Source organism: Protobothrops mucrosquamatus, unplaced genomic scaffold, assembly GCF_001527695.2.
Source record: "Protobothrops mucrosquamatus isolate PMUCROS unplaced genomic scaffold, P.Mucros_1.0 scaffold1945, whole genome shotgun sequence".
NCBI classification, from domain to species: Eukaryota; Metazoa; Chordata; class Lepidosauria; order Squamata; family Viperidae; genus Protobothrops; species Protobothrops mucrosquamatus.
Window position 1 is genome coordinate 129,374 of NW_015388066.1, and position 19,160 is coordinate 148,533.

Here is a 19,160-nt window from a genome sequence, read left to right on the forward strand (position 1 = left end):
GTGCTTTCTTCCACTTTGCCCATTCTAATTTCTAAAACTTCAATATGCTCCTCCGCCTCTTCCACCCTCACTGCAACACGATCTACATTATCAGCCAAAGCTTGCAATGCAAACACTATATCATCTCTCATCTCAGCATTTTTTTCTTCAAGTTTTTCCTCAAGTTTCTCCTCAAGTTTCTTTTCAAACTGTTTAACAGAGTCTTTTAAAGCATCTTGTAAATCTTTCAGTGTTAAAGCTGGCAATGGAGGAGAGGGTGGAGGAGTAGGTTTTGTTTGCTGTGATATCTGTACAGCTGGAGAAGAAGAGCTCAAGCCTTTCTGAGGAGGAGGAAAATTTCCCCCCTGCTTTGAAGCCATTTTACTTTCACTACCCTTCTTCTCAAATTTAATTTATGTAATACAATGTCCCATAAAGTTCTTCTTTTTTGAAACTGCCACAAAAAAAAAAAACCAAAAACAGATATTTTGTTCACCTACAGTCCAGTAACTCTAAAACAATAATAATCCAGCAAAAAGCTTCTGGAGGCAGGTTGTTCCACTGGTTAATTGTTCTAACTGTCGGGAAGTTTCTCCTTAGTTCTAGGTTGCTTCTCTCCTTGATCAGTTTCCACCCATTGCTTCTTGTCCTGCCTTCAGGTGCCTTGGAAAATAGCTTGACTCCCTCTTCTTTGTGGCAGCCCCTGAGATATTGGAACACTGCTATCATGTCCCCCCTCGTCCTTCTCTTCGTTAAACTAGACATACCCAATTCCAGCAACCGTTCTTTATATGTTTTAGCCTCCAGTCCCCTAATCATCTTTGTTGCTCTTCTCTGTACTCTTTCTAGAGTCTCAACATATTTTTTTACATCTTGGTGACCAAAACTGGATACAGTATTCCAAGTGTGGCCTTACCAAGGCATTGTAAAGTGGTATTAACACTTCACGTCATCTTGATTCTATCCCTCTGTTAATGCAGCCTAGCACTGTGTTGGCTTTTTTGGCAGCTGCAGCACACTGCTGGCTCATATTTAAATGATTGTCCACTAGGAGTCCGAGGTCCCTCTCACAGTTACTTCTATTGAACAAGGTACCCCCTATACTATAGCTGTGCATTCGGTTTTTCTTGCCTAAATGTAGAACCTTACTTTTTTCACCATTGAATTTCATTTTGTTAGATAGTGCCCAGTGTTCAAGTCTGTCCAGATCCTTTTGTATCTTAAGCCTGTCTTCTGGAGTGTTGGCTATTCCTGCCAGCTTGGTGTCGTCTGCAAATTTGATGAGTTCCCCATCTATCCCCACATCCAAATTGTTGATGAAGATGTTGAAGAGCACTAGGCCCAGAACAGAGCCCTGGGGCACCCCACTACACACTTTCCTCCATGTAAATGCGGTTCCCTTGAGACCACACACTGAGTACGGCTGGTCATCCAGCTATGGATCCATCTGGTGGTGATGCTGTCTACCCCACATTTTTCTATCTTGTCAAGTAGCAGGTTGTGATCTACTTTATCAAATGCCTTACTGAAGTCCAAGTAAATTATGTCCACAGCATTCCTCTGATCCACTAATTTTGTCACTTGGTCAAAGAGGCGGTGGTGAGGCCCCTTCTTAAGAAGCCTTCCTTGAACCCAGATGTATTGGCTAACTATCGCCCAGTCTCCAACCTCCGCTTTGTGGCGAAGGTTGTTGAGAGTGTGGTTGCACAGCAGTTTCCTCGGCACCTGGAGGAAACAGTCTATCTGGACCCCCTCCAGTCGGGCTTCAGGCCGGGTTACAGCACGGNTTCAAGTTTTTCCTCAAGTTTCTCCTCAAGTTTCTTTTCAAACTGTTTAACAGTGTCTTTTAAAGCATCTTGTAAATCTTTCAGTGTTAAAGCTGGCAATGGAGGAGAGGGTGGAGGAGTAGGTTTTGTTTGCTGTGATATCTGTACAGCTGGAGAAGAAGAGCTCAAGCCTTTCTGAGGAGGAGGAAAATTTCCCCCCTGCTTTGAAGCCATTTTACTTTCACTACCCTTCTTCTCAAATTTAATTTATGTAATACAATGTCCCATAAAGTTCTTCTTTTTTGAAACTGCCACACAAAAAAAAAGCAAAAACAGATATTTTGTTCACCTACAGTCCAGTAACTCTAAAACAATAATAATCCAGCAAAAAGCTTCTGGAGGCAGGTTGTTCCACTGGTTAATTGTTCTAACTGTCGGGAAGTTTCTCCTTAGTTCTAGGTTGCTTCTCTCCTTGATCAGTTTCCACCCGTTGCTTCTTGTCCTGCCTTCAGGTGCCTTGGAAAATAGCTTGACTCCCTCTTCTTTGTGGCAGCCCCTGAGATATTGGAACACTGCTATCATGTCCCCCCTCGTCCTTCTCTTCGTTAAACTAGACATACCCAATTCCAGCAACCGTTCTTTATATGTTTTAGCCTCCAGTCCCCTAATCATCTTTGTTGCTCTTCTCTGTACTCTTTCTAGAGTCTCAACATATTTTTTTACATCTTGGTGACCAAAACTGGATACAGTATTCCAAGTGTGGCCTTACCAAGGCATTGTAAAGTGGTATTAACACTTCACGTCATCTTGATTCTATCCCTCTGTTAATGCAGCCTAGCACTGTGTTGGCTTTTTTGGTAGCTGCAGCACACTGCTGGCTCATATTTAAATGATTGTCCACTAGGACTCCGAGGTCCCTCTCACAGTTACTACTATTGAACAAGGTACCCCCTATACTATAGCTGTGCATTCGGTTTTTCTTGCCTAAATGTAGAACCTTACTTTTTTCACCATTGAATTTCATTTTGTTAGATAGTGCCCAGTGTTCAAGTCTGTCCAGATCCTTTTGTATCTTAAGCCTGTCTTCTGGAGTGTTGGCTATTCCTGCCAGCTTGGTGTCGTCTGCAAATTTGATGAGTTCCCCATCTATCCCCTCATCCAAATTGTTGATGAAGATGTTGAAGAGCACTAGGCCCAGAACAGAGCCCTGGGGCACCCCACTACACACTTTCCTCCATGTAAATGCGGTTCCCTTGAGACCACACACTGAGTACGGCTGGTCATCCAGCTATGGATCCATCTGGTGGTGATGCTGTCTACCCCACATTTTTCTATCTTGTCAAGTAGCAGGTTGTGATCTACTTTATCAAATGCCTTACTGAAGTCCAAGTAAATTATGTCCACAGCATTCCTCTGATCCACTAATTTTGTCACTTGGTCAAAGAATGTAATAAGATTTATTTGGCATGATTTATTTTTGACAAACCCATGTTGGCTTTTAGTAATGACTTTGTTTGCCTCTAGGTGTTCGCTGATTCGTTGTTTGATTATCTTTTCCAGGATCTTCCCAGGTATTGAGGTCAGGCTGATAGGTCTGTAATTTCCTGGATCCATTTTTCCCCCTTTTTTGTAGATGGGAACTACATCAGCTCTTTTCCAGTCCTCTGGTAGTTCCCCTGTGCTCCAGGATCTTTGAAAAACCATTTTCTTGCCTATCTTAACTTGTGTTTCTATTCTGTTTTTTATGGCACTATTTTTGATAGGTTGGTCTGTTTTTTCCCTTTGTGTAAAGTCAGATGCAAAAAACGAGTTAAATAGTTCTGCTTTCTCCCTGTTGCTTGTCACCTTCTTGCCACTTTCACACACTAATGGACCAATCATTTCCTTCACTTTTTTCTTGTTTTTTACATGTTGAAAGAAGCTTTTTTTTTTTTTGTTACTTTTGACTTTGGTCGCAAGCCTTAGTTCATTTTGAGCCTTGGCTTTCCTCACTTCATCTTTGGAGGCTCGGGCTATTTGCTGATATTCTGACTTAGTTATGTGCCCCTCTTTCCACTTTCTATACTTGTCCTTTTTATCTTTCAATTTGTCAGAGAGTTCTTTATGCAGTCATTCTGGTTTCTTTTGAGAGCTGTTATTTTCCCTCTTTGTTGGTATTGTGCTAGACTGGGCTTTTATTATCTCATTTTTCAAAATTTCCCAAGCTTCTTGAGTTGTTTTTCCCTTGAGGATTCTCATCCATGGAGATGAGAGTCTTTTTCCATTCAATCCAAAATAATTTGGATTTTATATTTATATTTATTTTAAGAATCTTCTGTATTATACTTTTATATTTATATTCATTCTTTCTTTCTTTCTTAGTTTATATGCCAGTCATCTTCCTGGTTTATTTGCAAACTGAAAATATCTTTGCCTCATATAATTCAGTTTTGTTTCTATTTCTTGAACTGTTAACATAGACAATTGTTGCGATAACAGTTTAATTTGATATAAAATTTTAGAGCCCATAGGTGTCTTGAATTCAATTTCTTTCTGTCTAATTTCATCCAATATCTTTTGCATCATTTCCTGTGATTTTTTCTTCTCTAGGTGATTATATTGTATAAAATAACCCCTTATAAGTGCTTTACTAGCATCCCAAATAGTCATTAGATTTGTCCCTTTATTATCAAAATATTCATTTAATTTCTTTTTACAGTCCTTTGTAATTATGTCATTTTGTAAAATAGATTCATTTAACTCCATCTATAACTCAAACCCTTTTTTTTGAATTCCAAAAGAACTGGGTTGTGATTAGAAAAAGATTTAGGTAAAATGTCAACTTTTAGAATTTTATTTGCAAGGTTTTTAAAAGTCCATATCATATTGTGAGATGTAAAAACCCTAAATTTTGATACTCACAATACGAAGACAAGTCTGGTTAACAAAACAAAGTTTTATTGGAGAATAACATAGAAAGAATAAAAAGAAAAGAAAAGAACAAGAGCGTTTGCAAACGCGGCCTCATGAAATTTTCCCATTGGAATGTTTTCCAAGGGAGCACTGGCCTGGTTTCAAGCTCTGCATTTTATACCTCTACAATGAATGTCACATCTAAGAAGCTCTTTCATCTTTATAGATGTACTTTGAAGTTGTACTTAAAGTCATCCTGACCTCTTCCACCCATCTGCTGTTACCTTGTTTATTTGTAATTTTCACCTAGAGTCAAAATCCCCCTCTTTGATAGTAGGATTTCTACTCAAAGTGTAAGTTCCTGTGTCTGGAGGATTTTAGGCAATAAACATTGAACAAACCTTCTCACACACTTGGCAGTGCATTGCTACATTTGCGTTACAGTGTTACATTTGTGTTAAATAGACAGTCTCATATATTGGCATTACATTTCTACAATTATATTTCTACAATTATTAAAAGAATAACTTTTATTTCCTTCAATCATTACATTAGAACTTTATTCTTATATTTTATAAAAGAATAACTTTTATTTCCTTCAATATCAATCCTTGAAAAGGATTTATGTCTTTCTGAAAAAAAAGGTATATTCTCTAGCAGAGCCATTTCTTTGCCTCCATGAATCTATTTATGCTAAGTTGTCCATCATCTCAAAAAAAGTAATTTGGTAATTTACCCTGGGAGGATTTAATCCCTTTGATAGATATTCTATCCAAAACTGGGGAAGTCACTCCATTGCAATCCCCCAGCATAATCCAATTTTCATTTTTGATCCATAAAATATTCAAAAAATGTACTTTTATCATCATTTGGCACATAAAGTCCAACTACTATTGTTTTTGTTCTGTTAAGTTCAATTTCCACTACTACAAATCTACCATGTTCATTTAATAAAAATAACTTAGGTTTAAATTGGGGTTTTATATATAAAACAACTCCACTGATCTTTTTTAAACCAACAAATATAAATTCCTTCCCTAATCATTTATTTATTATTTCTTATCTTATTTCTTGATACATGTTTCTTGAAGGCAAGTTATATCAACATTTAGTTTCCCCAGATAATGAAGTAGGGTTTTTATGCTTAGATGGGACATTTGCCCCATTAATATTCCATGTAATAGACTTACTCTCCATCTTTAAAAAAAATGGCAAGATCCTGTACGGATATTTCAGCCACATCTTCTTCTTTGTTGTCAACGTTTTGAGGTTCTTCTACCTCTGATTTCTTATCTGTGTCTATTTCTTCAGCTGGATCTGAAATTAGTTTATGTCTGATCAAAAAATCCTTGGCTTTTTCTATGGAATTCAGTCTGAATACTTGCTCTTGATAAGTGAGTATCACTCCTTCAGGTTTATCCCAGCGAAAGGGAATTTTTCTCTCCTTCAAAGTATCAGTAAGGAAAGAATAGGCTTTCCTTTTTCCCAGAATTCTAACCAGAATTTCCTTCAAATAATTATATCCATGTTTTCCATTCTTAGTTTGGATTTAAAGTGGCAATCCAAAACATGGTCTCCTACAAAACGAACTAAGATATTCCTTGGTAATTTTCTCATAGTAGCAAATCTGGAGTTTACTCTATATACTTTGTCTATTTCCAAGTCGAGGATCTTTTTTAAAAGCCAAAGTTTTAATGATCCTTAATGTAATATCCTTTTGTTTCATACAGTATTTTTTTGTTCCATACAGTATTAACCTTGTGAATTCTAAAGCTTCCTCTTTCCACTATGTATACAAAATGGACAGTATTAATATGTATATGTTATTTATATGTAAGGATGTATGTTCATACATATGTTGTATATAGCATGTTTAAGTGTGTGTAATGTACGTGTACATTTTTGAGAGCAAGCAACAAAATTTCATTTTTAATGTGTGCCAATGTGCCCACAGTAAAAAAAATTACTCTCTCTCTCTCTCTCTCTCTCTCTCTCTCTCTCTCTCTCTCTCTCTCTCTCTCTTTCTTTCTTTCTTCCTTTCTATCATCTATCTATCCAGACAGTTCAGGAATTGCTCACAATCTTAATTGAAGTTCTTTAAGGTGAGATTCCAAAAGAGCATTTTCATCCAAATCAGCTTCATACAAAACCTCTTTCTTCTCCAATTTGTGCTTCATAAGATCCACTCTATCCTTAACCTTTCTGATATCTCCAATCAAATGTTGTATCTCCTCATAGAGTTCCTTTGAAAGTGCATCAAGTTTGGATTCAAGCTTTGTTCTCATTGCCTGAATTAGTTCATGTATTTTAGCTGTATATTAGTCCAAAAAGGGCCTTAAAGATTCTGTATCTCCTGATGTTCTTTCCATTTTCTCCATCCTCTTATGCATACCATCCTGTCAAAGTGTAGCTAAAACTGAGATTTTAAAGTTAAGAGTTTTAGACTTGTAGATTTATAACATTAAATCCAATGGGTTAAATGATGCTACTGGAGAATGAAAAAAGGATTATCAATACTACAGTCTTTTGGCTCCCTCATATGGTCAAACCATACAACTGTAATATAAGCTACAAAAAAAGAACTTAGTCTGTGCCTCTTTGTTTAACAGCCCACACAGCTGGTCCAATCAGAAACAAGTAAAATCAGAACTGTTTCTCCCCCTCACAGCAAGATCAAAACATCATTTAGGCAGTCTTTGTTTTGAAAATAAAAAAGTACAGCAGAGTCAATTAAAGATATAAAATCCTCCAGAAAATTTAAATCCAAAAATTTCAAAAGTGTAGTTACCACAGTGATTTCCAGCTTCTTTATTTTGGCTCAGAGACACCAACTCCTTTCCTCCTCGCCATCATAAACTCACAGAGTTTATGAAGATGTTTCAACAAAAAGGAAAAAGCAGGCTACAGCCAGAGGAAGCCTCTTTTAAAAAGAAAGGCAAATATGTAAAAAGCTAGTGACTAAGAAGTGGTGGCAAATTTTATTGTCCATTTTAAATGGCTGATTCTTCCACAGTGAACTTGCTTCTTTTTTTTTTTTATAAATTTTTATTATTTAAACCAACAAAACAAAACATAACATAACACACATATATACACAGTATATATTTTAACAGCAATTTCGTAACAGTAATCTTCTATTATTTACATTTCCCCCCCTTATTCTTCTTTGGAGTATTTGTCCTTGTTGCCCCATTATTTCTTATTTGCATTTTTCTTCCTTCATACATTATTATACACACACTTTCCACTTTTAACCTTTCCACATTTATTCTCTCTTATTTCTACTCTCCAGCCATTCATACCACTTGTTCCATATTAAATAGTATTCTGTGTCTTCCTTTTCTTTTATCTCTTTTGTTAATTTGTCCATCTCAGCACAGTCCAGGATTTTCTTTATCACTTCTTCCTCTGATGGTATATTCTCATTTTTCAAGAACTTGCTTCTTGGTTGCCCTGCCCCCAGCCAGAAATTCACCGGATTACTTCTTCTTCAAGAAGGACTGAGAGCATCCAGCCATCCAGGGGAGCAAAAGGATTGATTTCCAGAGCTTCCCTTTTCTCAGGGAAGTTCCTTCTGACTTAGAAAGCATTCCAAGTATAAAACTGTGTAAAAAGTGAGGCCTTCTGCTGATGATTTAGGCATTTCTCTACAAGATGCCAAAAGCAGTATGGAATATTTGATGAAGACGCTAAATGACTTTGGAGGTTTAGCCAGTTTCAAAATAAATAAACAAAAAAAAAAAGATAGTTAAAAATCAAAATATTCAAGAACTTCTGATGAAGAAATCAAATTTTAAGGTGAGAAAACTGTTAAGTACCCTGGGGTGATGCTTACAAACATAAATTCTTAATTGTCCCAAAATAATTTGGAACATTCATGAAAATCAGGTATGCCATTGCCTGAGGAGTTCACCTCTTATACTAGCCATGACTCCAAGTCAGAGGAAGAGAGATGGAAATGATCCTCTGAGAGAACATGGTGGTATCAAGATGGTTTGTTCCTTAGGTAGCTGTATGTGGGGCCCTACATAAGGAATCAAGTATAAGCTATGAGTACTGCTGCTGTACTGCCTTTGTCACTGCCAAGGCTTTGACCTCATTGCCCTGATGTTGGTAAATTCATCCAGGCTTCTTATATTCAAAAATATCAATCTCTAGGCCAGTGGTGGCAAACCTATGGCATGGGTGCCAGAGGCGACACTCAGAGCCCTATGGGCACGCACGGTGTTGCCCCAGTCCTAGGCCTTCAGCTGGGTTTTATAAAACTTTTTCGCTTTAAGGCCTCTGCCGACGTGTGCAAAAAAAAAAAAGTTTCAATCAGTCAATTTCAACTTCTCACAGGGAAAAAAAAAGATCTTGCAAAGTTGGAATTGATTGATTGAACTTTTTAGTCCCACTCAGTCTGTCGTTACCCCCGCAGCCACGCCCACCCAATTGGCCACACCCACCCAATGGGCCACACTCAGCCAATGGGCACACCCACCCAGCACTCGACGATGCATAAGTGGGTTTTGGGTTGCAGTTTGGGCACTCAGTCTCTAAAAGGTTCGCCATCACTGCTCTAGGCCATCAGGACAGGGTCTGAGTGACTCAGAAATCAACGGCCACAAAGACAAAATCAAAAGGTTATCATGATGCTAACTCACACTGAGACAAACATACACTTGGTCTGTTTTTTTCTCAGCTAGTATGGGATCTGAAGATCAAAGACATTCACATCAGTCATGATGAGATCACTTTCCTTGTACCAGGAATTTTCTGCTACCACCCACCATTCTTTTTAGATGGTATCATCTGGTTTCTGTAGCTATTTGAGGAATGTCCCAGAAGCCTGGCAGCCCCTTGCATTGGGTATCTACCCAATCTTCTGGGTGCAAGGGAAACAAAGACACTGGTCAGGATTAACCCCAAGGGGGCGCTTTCTTTGCACTGATTTAGAGGAAGATTTTGAATAATCAAACAATTCTGGGGAAGGAATTGCCAGAAAAGACAGCTGGAGCACTACTGGCAAAAAATGTCTTCTTTGGGAAAGGTTGTAGAGAAAATGATTAGGTAGTAACAACAGGAGACTTTAGATAAAGCCTATATTTGGATCAAGTCTAGGTTCAGGTCTAAGGGTAGGATGAAAAATGCACTGGTTGGCACACCTTTTCATGTTCTATTAAATCTGACAGCATCATTTATTATTTATTATTATTTTTATTATTTAAATTTATATACCGCCCTATCTCCCTTACGGGACTCAGGGCGGTGAACAGGCAATAATAAAAATCACAGTAAATATTACATAAAAGCCTGTTCTAAAATATAAAACCCCTAACAAAACCCAATCAAAACTACGCCAGGCTGGCCGCATGGAACAGATGAGTTTTCAGGGCTCGGCGGAAGAGGCGCAGGTCCGCAATTGTACGTAGGTCGGGGGGCAGGTCATTCCAGAGGGCAGGAGCTGCCACAGAGAAGACTCTCCCCCTGGGGGTTGCCAGCTGGCATTGGCTGGCCGACGGTACCCTAAGGATTTCATCCCTTCAAATGTCAGTGACATTTTGCATCTATGAAATTTGCTTTGGCTGGTTAACTTGAAGCCCATAGGACAAATTCATTAAAATTGAAAAAAAATGATACAAAGACTAAATGGAAAGTGATATGTTTTATTGGCACCCAAAGAAAACAAAGGGAAAACATAACAGCCTTACTTAGCCATTTTTTTTTCATACACGACCTAACTAGTCTTTCATTGACCTGATTCGGTACATTGTATGAATGCAGCAATAGGTTGAAGAAGTTTCAATGCAGAATAAAAGGAAGCAAAACATTATATTAAGTGAATAGGCACAAAGTAAACATTTGCATTTACCATATTGAATAACTATTCTGTAATTAGTTTTGTGCTTTTTATGGAGTTTTATATATTTAAGCCTGTGTGGGAACAGCACACAGTTTATAAGGCTGTGGATGCACTGTCAGCTTGACAATAGGGGACTGATTGATTTGTTTCACTCCTTCAGGCAATTGGAGTCTAAAGACCTGCAACAGGCTGGTTAGAAAGATGAAGGTCTCAATTCTTGCCAGCTGTTCTCCCACACATGAACGTTGACCTGTAGATAAAACAAGGCATGCATAAAGTAGATAATCATCTGTTCTTCAGAGTATACCCTATCAGCAACAAAATTTGGAAACAAAATGGTAACAGTGCAAATATATTTCCAAATTGAATCCCAGCAGCTTCCAAGGCCCCTTCCAATTCTGTTATTCTGTTATTCTGCTTACAGCAGATTTAATTCCCAGAGGTATTTTCCCAGCGTTCCTCTGTTTGTGAACAGGCCTTCAGGGATGAATTTAATACAACTTATACAAAATGGTAGACCATTACTAAAGCTACACTATACACTCATGGGGAAAAAACCTGATATGGTATGTTTTTTCCAGAGATGGGCAGTACTCTTCTCATGATTAAGCACTACCCATTGGGTGTTGTTGGTCAGTCAATTGCATGGTCTGTCCTATATTTTTCTATCTTATCAAAAAGTAGACTATAGTAGACTATAGTCTACTTTTTCAAATGCCTTCCTGAAGTCCAAGCATACTACATTTACTGGTCCATTAATTTAATAACTTTATTAAAGAAGACAATAAGGCTTGCCTGACACAATCTGTTCTTAATAACCACACAATGGCTTATAGTCAATCAATCTATCAATCAGAATAGAGCTGGAGGGAACCTTGGAGGTCTTCTAGTCCAACCCTTGCTCAAGCAGGAGACCCTATATCATTTCAGACAGCTAGCTGTTCAGTGTTTTCTTAAAAATCTCCAACAATGAATCACCAACAACTGCACTGGTTAATTGTCCTCACTGTTAGAAAGTTTCTCCTTAATTCCAGGTTGCTTCTCTCCTTGAGTAGTTTCCATCCATTGTTTCTTGTCTTGCCTTTTGATGCTTTGGAAAATAAATTGACCCCCTCTTCTTTGTGGCAACCCCTCAAATACTGGAATATTGCTATTACATCACCCCTAGTGCTCCAGGACTTTTGAAAGATATAGATAGTACAATGGTTCTAAGATAATATCTTCCAGCTCCTTCAGAACTGGGATGTAATCCATCAGGTCCCAGTGATTTATATTAGTCAAGATCAGACAGGTGTACTCTTACCATTTTCTTGCATATTTTAATTTTTATTTCTAGTCTGTCTAGAAATATATGTTTTGGGTAGGTTGGATTATAATTTCTTTTTGCATGAAGTCTGATTCAAAAAAACGAGCTAAGCAGCTCTACTTTCTCTCTACTGCTTGTTACTTCCTTTCTCTCTTTAGTGGACAGACTGTTTATTATCATTTATTATCTTTGACTTTTGTTGCAAGTCTTTACTTGTTCTGCGCCTTTGCTTTCCTGGCTTCATCTTTGCAGATACAGGCTATCTGCTGATATTCTGCCTTACTTATGTGTCTCTCATTCCATTTTTTTGTACTTATCCTTTTTGTCTTTCAGTTTATCAGAGAGATCTTTGTGAAACCAGGCTGGTTTCTTCTTGGATTTCTTGTTTTTCTTTTTCAGCGGTATTGTGTTGTACTGGGTTTTTATGATCATATTTTTCCTATGTTTCTTGAGTTGTTTTCCCCTTTAGGATTTTTATCTATGGAATTTTTCTTAGGTTCTCTTTGAGTTTCTTGAAATCACTTCTTTTAAAGTTTAAGTCACTAGTTGGATTATATTCTATTGCTTGTGTTTGCATTATATTGAAGTCCAAAATGACATGGTCATTCTTACTCAAGGTTCTGCAACTCTAACTCCCTCTATCACTTCTCTATTAGTTAGAATTAGGTCCAGTATAGCTTTTCCTCTACTTTTTGAATGACAACATTGTCAGATGATGGTTAGGAATCTGTTTGTTCTCCCACTTGCTGCAAAGTTTGTTCTCCCAGTTGATATTAGGGTGGTTAAAGTCTCCCATTACTACTGTGGTATATTTCCTACATACATTTGTTAATTCATTAACAAAAAGGTTATCAATTTCTTCTACCTGGTTGGGTGGCCTGCAGTATACTCCTATAATGTCAGGGTTTTTTTTACATTGATCTATATGGATTCTAGAAGGTTTTCATCCTTGATTTTGGATATTTCTGTAGAGATGTAGTGATCATTTATATATAAAATGCAACTCCACCTCCTCTTTTGTTAGGTTTGTTTCTTTTGACTAGTTTGTATCTTTCCATCAGCATATTCCAGTCATGAGTTTCATCCCACAAAGTTTCAGTAATGCAACTATATCCTATCTGCCTTCATGTACTAATACTTCAAATTCACCCTGTTTGTTCCCTAAACTTTGAGCATTAGTGTTCAGGCATTTAAGACTTTTTTGGGTCTTTGGTATGTTTCTTACATCTCCTACTTTGTAACTAGGATTTCCATCAGTCTCTACTTCATTATGTTTTTCTTTTTTTATTTCTTCTTTTTCTTTACTCTATACCTCATGTGATTTGGTTATTTAGTGGTTTTTGCTTGGAATTAGATTCCCCTCCCCCATCATTTTTTTGCGTGGAATTAGGCACCCCTCCCCCCTCAATTTTAGTTTAATGCCCTTTTGATGAGACAGTCATTTTCCAAATATATTCTTTCCAGTTTTTGTGAGGTGTAGTCCATCCCTTGCCAGTAGCCCTTCATGTAGGTAATGCAGACCATGGTCTGGGAAGCCAGTTTTTAAGCCAGTGGTTCATTTCTAAAATCCTTTGCTTCCTCATTGGATGTTGGCCTTTTTTTGGAAGTACAGATTAAAATGCCACTTGTGCTCTTAACTTTAACTTTCTTCCCTACCTATTCGTAATCTCTTGCTATTGTTTTCAGATTCATTGTTATGTCATTGGTCCCCAAGTGTAGGAGAAGAAAGGGGTAGTAATCCCTGGGATTGATTATTTTAGTAAGGTACTTAGTTACATCTTTGATTTTTGCTCCAGAGAGACAATATACCTCCCTAAATTGACTGCCATGTCTGCAGATTATAGTTTCTGTTCCCCTAAGGATTGACTCTCCTTTCACCAATATTCATCTTTTTTTTTCCTTAGGGAAGTCTGGGATACTTTTCTCCCTGTCACAGGAATGCTGGATTGTGCCTCTTTTTAAGAAACTACTGATAAATGCTCTTTCATATGTGTCTGCATATTTTTTTCCCAGGGAGTGGCTATTGTGGCTATTGAAAGCAATTGTTCAGTTCCAGAGGGGCTTCATTAAAGTGGGCTAAGTGTAGATAGTAAGGGCTTTGCTCTTGGTTGTTAATTGGTTGTTGTTGTTGTTGTTAGTAATCACCTTCATTTCTAGGTGGTCACCTACCCTCCACTTCATTATCTTTTCCAGGATTTTCCCAGGTATTGATGGGTCTATTATTTCCTGGATCCATTTTTTCCCTTTCTGCAGTTTGGTACCACATCAGTTCTTTTCCAATCATTTGATAGTTCCCCTATGGTATATGAGCTTTGAAATATTACATTCAATGGCTTGGTGATTACATCTACCAACTCCTTCAGAACTCTGGGATGCAAACCATCTGGTCCAGGTGATTGATACTCATTTAGGGTGGATTGGTATTTTCTTACCATTTCCTTGCCTATTTTGATTTGTCTATTGGTTCTATCTATCTCTCTCAGAGCTGCTTTTGATAGGTTGTGCTATTTCTTCCTTTTGCATAAAAACAGATGCACAGAAGAAATTAAGCTGTTCTGCTCTCTCCCTGTGACTTGTTACCTTATTGCCATCTGCTCCCTGTAGTGGATCTATCATTTTCTTGACTTCCTTCTTCTTCCTTAAACATTGGAAAAGGTGTTTGGGGTTTTTGGGGGGTTTTTTTGGGGGGGGGGGTTAATTTTAGCATTAGTTGCCAGTCTTGGCTTACTCTGCCCTAGCTTTCCTAAAAGTTATAAGCTGCTTTGGGCTCTTGGATGTACCTATTCCAAATGGCAGAAACTCTTCTCGTTCAATGAATTTCCCATCCTTATCTAAAAAGTGATTTGGGTTGAATTCTTCAGGTTTCTCCCATTGTTCAGGATCAAGAAGAACAGAGCGCACATCTGGGATAATAAAGGTTTCCTGTAAAAAAGGAGAGAGAGATAATTAAAGAGACCAGTTTCATAAGGGAAATAGGCAGAAAAGTTCAAACAATATTCATGAAATATTTGGTTTTAGCTTGCCTTAGTGGATCCCTATTTGTTCATTTCCAGAGCATGTTTGTGAGAGCAGTAGCTGCTCAACAGATTAGCTTCCTTTCTCCCTTAAAACAGAGAGCTGGATGCATATTTCTTAATCACTCCAAGTTGCCCCAAGAAGGAGATAAAGAAATATGGCCAGGCAAGACTTCAATTATGAACTTAAATTCAGCCCTTAATCTCTTATCACCTTTCTAGGATAAATATAAAACATTTAAGGTTCTTTCTTTAAAATTGAGAGGTGCTTAGATTTTAACCCACAGTTATTACCCCACAAAAGCTTGCTATTCTTGCCCTTTCGATTGACTACATTGGCAGTTCCTGAATAGAGAGTTTCTGTCCAAATCTATATTCTGCTTTTCCTTTCATGTTGGATCAGTGGAATGTAGCCTGACCATGTTTCTCACCTTTGGAATGTGGTAACCCCTCATCTTCACATCCTTTGTACTTTTCCTGGGAGCCCCAATTAGCAAGGCATATTTGATACGCTGCATTTCATGAATCACAGCATTGGTGTAGGGCAGTTTCTTCCGATCCTGATAGGAAATTGACCCTGAGATGCTAAACACATCTTCAATCTCCTTCTGGACTTTTTCTAGAAAAAAAATGATGGAAAAGGAATCTTCATTTTCAATATTGTGTTTCATTTATTTATTTCTGAATTGTAATCCTTAGTGGAACTTTAGGATGCAGGACAAGCTTTAGGGCATTAAAGGTAATCTCATCCTCCTTTTGGATGTCACAAAGGAGAGCAGATTAAAAATGTGCTTCCTGGGCTCTGAATAGATCCAGTCCAAAAAGATTCAGAATATTGATGCAAATTGCTGCTTCAGTTCAAATATTCCACTGAATCTTCTTCAGTCTAGTCAGTCTCCAGAATTCAATGCATCCGTTCTTCGGTCTCTGATCCAGACCACACATTTTATGGCCAAGGCATCTGAGCTCTGGGCCAGTTCTTGTTTCCAGCCCCAAGAAGCTTGTTGAGCTTCCAAGCTGGCTCCAGATTCAACTCCAAGACCATTCATCACTACCCCTCAGCCAGCCATCTGCCTTCAGCACATTCTCTACCACAGTCTCCAGACCTGCAACTCCTTCCAATTCACACTGGCCAGCTCTCCACTTCTTGACATTATCATCCTGGCCACATCCCTCAACACTGATGATGACGACACTAGGTTGGCTCTGCTCTTTCTGCACCCAATCTATGGCCTCAAACACAAGTCTTGGCTAGTTCCCAATCCTTGGCCAATCCTCCGTGCAAGCTCCAACCTTCTTTGGTCTCCCATCTTCACCACACCTTCAACCCTTTTGCTGCAGCCATCCTATCTTGGTCCCTCCAACCTCCAGTCAAGTAGCAGATGAAGTAGCAGGGTAGGAAGAAGGTAGGGTTAAGGAGAAGGTGGGAGGGTTCATTTGGTCCCCCAAGTGGCAAGGAACATCCCACAATGCTCCCATCCCTTATCTCCATAGCAGGGAGCCTTGTATCATGCATCTGCTCATGCCCACCATTTTGATTCCCCCCCTGTTTATTATCTTACTGAATTTGGTTGTGTATACACAATATAGGCCAGAAACAAGTAACAAATCTGAAAACCTTGGTAGATTTCTGCAGTGTGTTAAATGTTTTAGATCTGTACTGATGTTCAACTTTTATTTAATCACTCAATCTGTCAATGTTCTGATAGACGAGACCAAATAAATCAGAACTCCGAGGCTGATAGATTCCTCAAAGAACATGTTTATTGCTTACATAGTATCGGCATGCTCAAAAGTGAAACCAAGTCTGCAATCTCTTCCAAAGAGTTACACTATTACAAAATTAAACTTCCTACTCCAGTGCTCTGCAATCAACTATGTTTCCCAATAGAATACTTTGGCGGGCTTTCTACCAAGATGCTCAACCCCCAGCCTAACCAACAAAAATGACCTTGGTTCCCATGGGACATAGAATTGTTTAGACTAGTAGAAATCCTCTGCTCCCCCTCCCATTCATGTGACAACCTTGAATTAGCAAGATGGCTGCAGCCAGGTTTGTTGTAGAGTTGACATAATGTTTTATTGAGGTTTCAAAGAAGATTCTATAAATGTGCATTCTTGGTTTTCTTTAAACCTGCTTACTCCTGTTTATAGGGTCAAGAATCTACACAGGAAAATTATTATGAAGAGTATTTTCAAATAATTCCTCTGTGTTTTTGAACCTGAAACTGGCCCTTGTTCCCACAGCCTAGATTTCTCTCACCTTGGATGTCAGGATGATTTGTCAAGAGGAGCAGGGCCCACATCATAGTAGCAAAGGTTGTGTCTACTCCAGCAGAAAAAAAATCAAAAATACACTGAGCCAGGTTGTTTTCATTGTAGGTAGAGTCATTCCTGCTCTGATGTTTAAAATGGAAAATGAAAATTGCAATAATTCTATGCAGGGTTTTTTGTGATTATTTTTCCCTCTGTGCCATAAATCACTAGAATAAATATACTCCTGTGATTATATAGGAAAATCAATTAAAGTGTCACAATTAAAGTGATAGGTTCACACTAAAACATTAACTTAAAGTAGCCAAGATCAAAGAGAGATTTGACTTTCAAAGAACTTGAATTCATTTCCTTTTATTTTATGGTTGGTTACCTCAGTAAATGCTTGCACGTGGAACAGTGATTATGGGTACCTACTAGAGTGAATCACAAAAATTCACAACCAGGATTATCTACATGCATTCTAATTTAAAGTTATGCTCAGAAGTGATGTACATGACTGTTCAAACTGCAAGCTTTTGAGAATACTATGAAACACCATTGGAATTTTGAATGCATGCTAGATTCTTCTGAGTCATCATTAAGCTTTCACCAAATCAATGCAACATCATGAAGAATTGTGGTACAACTGAATAATACATGCTATCTGCCTGTTTATGGAGAAGCAACTTGAGAACAAACCACCATACATATGGCAGTCACTTGAGTTTGAAAAAACATTTGATCAATAGCAGGAGATTCTATACCAGACATGTCAAACTCGCGACATCACATGACGTCACGCAACGTATCGGGACAGTTTTGCCATTGCTGGCAATGGGGTGGGCACGGCTTCCGTATGATGTGTCCAGCCCGTGGGCCGGCAGTTTGACACCTCTGTTCTATACCATTCCAAACAAATAGCTATGCAGTCTCTTCTTAAAAAGCTTCAGTGATAGAACATCCATAACCTCTGAAGGCAAAGCCACTCCACTGATTAATTGTTCTCACTGTCAGGAAATTTCCCCTAGTTTTAGATTGTATCTCTCTTTGATAAATTTCTATCCATTGCTTCTTGATCCCCTCTTCTTGGTGACAGCTCCTTAAATACTGAAAGACTGCTATCACCTTGTAGGGCAGATGGGCAGCATAAAAATTTAGTGAATAAATAATAATAAAAAACTCATGTCACCCCAGTCCTTCTCTTCATTAAACTAAATATACCCAGTTCCTGCAACTGTTCTTTATGTTTTAGCTTCCAGTTCCCTAAGCATCTTTGTTACAATTTTATGCACTTTTTCTAGGGTCTCAAGAGCTTTTTGCATCATGGCGACCAAAACTGGATGTAGTATTCCAAGTGTGGTCTCAGCAGTGCAGTATAAAGCTGCACTAATACTTCACATGCTCTTGATGCCAAGTACCACATTGTTATCAAGTACCATATGATCTGTTTCTTTTCCATCCACTATGGTTCAACCAATCAACATTGTTCTTTATACCCAATACAGACACTGTAACCAGAAACCTACAATTACAATACTCACGGATACTATTATGTACTGATGATATAATAATAGAGAGTGAAAAATGAACCATCCTTAAACTATCCATAGAGAGGTGAAAAACCTGCCTTAATGGTTTAAGAATGTGGTCCAATATTAAGAAGACTGTATATCTTCAATGTGGTGACCAGGCTAATAGTACACTCAAGACTGATGGTATGTAAATGTAAATAAAGTGACCTGGTGCAAAGTAACTTCAAATTGATAAATGTTGCTTCTAAAAAAAATCAATCTTTGTCTGAAAACATTGAAACATTAAACATTAAAATATTGTTTCAAACTGATAGACAAGGCGGTGAAAGTATCTGTCCTTTACTAAATATTTCAGGGAGAGTATTCATTTAAGTATGAATTAACCAAAGTGCCTGTTAATTCTTTTCCTTCTTAATGGAATTTCTTTAGAAAAAGGGGAAAGGAGTGGAAGGCAAACATGACAGGATGACAAACACGAATTTCTATTTCCCTACAGAAAGAATCATCCAGATCTAACAAGAGTCTAAGGTTGCAGAGGTACGATATAGTTCTTATTTATTTAGAAGCAAT

At 38.0% G+C, this 19,160-nt stretch overlaps 1 protein-coding gene across 1 annotated transcript in view; it reads right to left on the minus strand.

Annotated features, from left to right (window-relative positions):
- Positions 1–10,547: 10,547 nt before the first annotated feature.
- Positions 10,548–19,160, minus strand: part of LOC107294442 (cytochrome P450 2J2-like) — a 33,340-nt gene continuing 24,727 nt past the window's right edge. Inside the window, exons 6-9 of the mRNA XM_029285618.1 lie at positions 17,066–17,238; positions 15,234–15,421; positions 14,569–14,710; positions 10,548–10,732 (exon numbers count right to left, since the gene is read on the minus strand). Of these exons, the coding sequence (XP_029141451.1) occupies positions 10,548–10,732; positions 14,569–14,710; positions 15,234–15,421; positions 17,066–17,238 (688 nt within the window). The remainder of the gene's footprint in view (positions 10,733–14,568; positions 14,711–15,233; positions 15,422–17,065; positions 17,239–19,160) is intronic.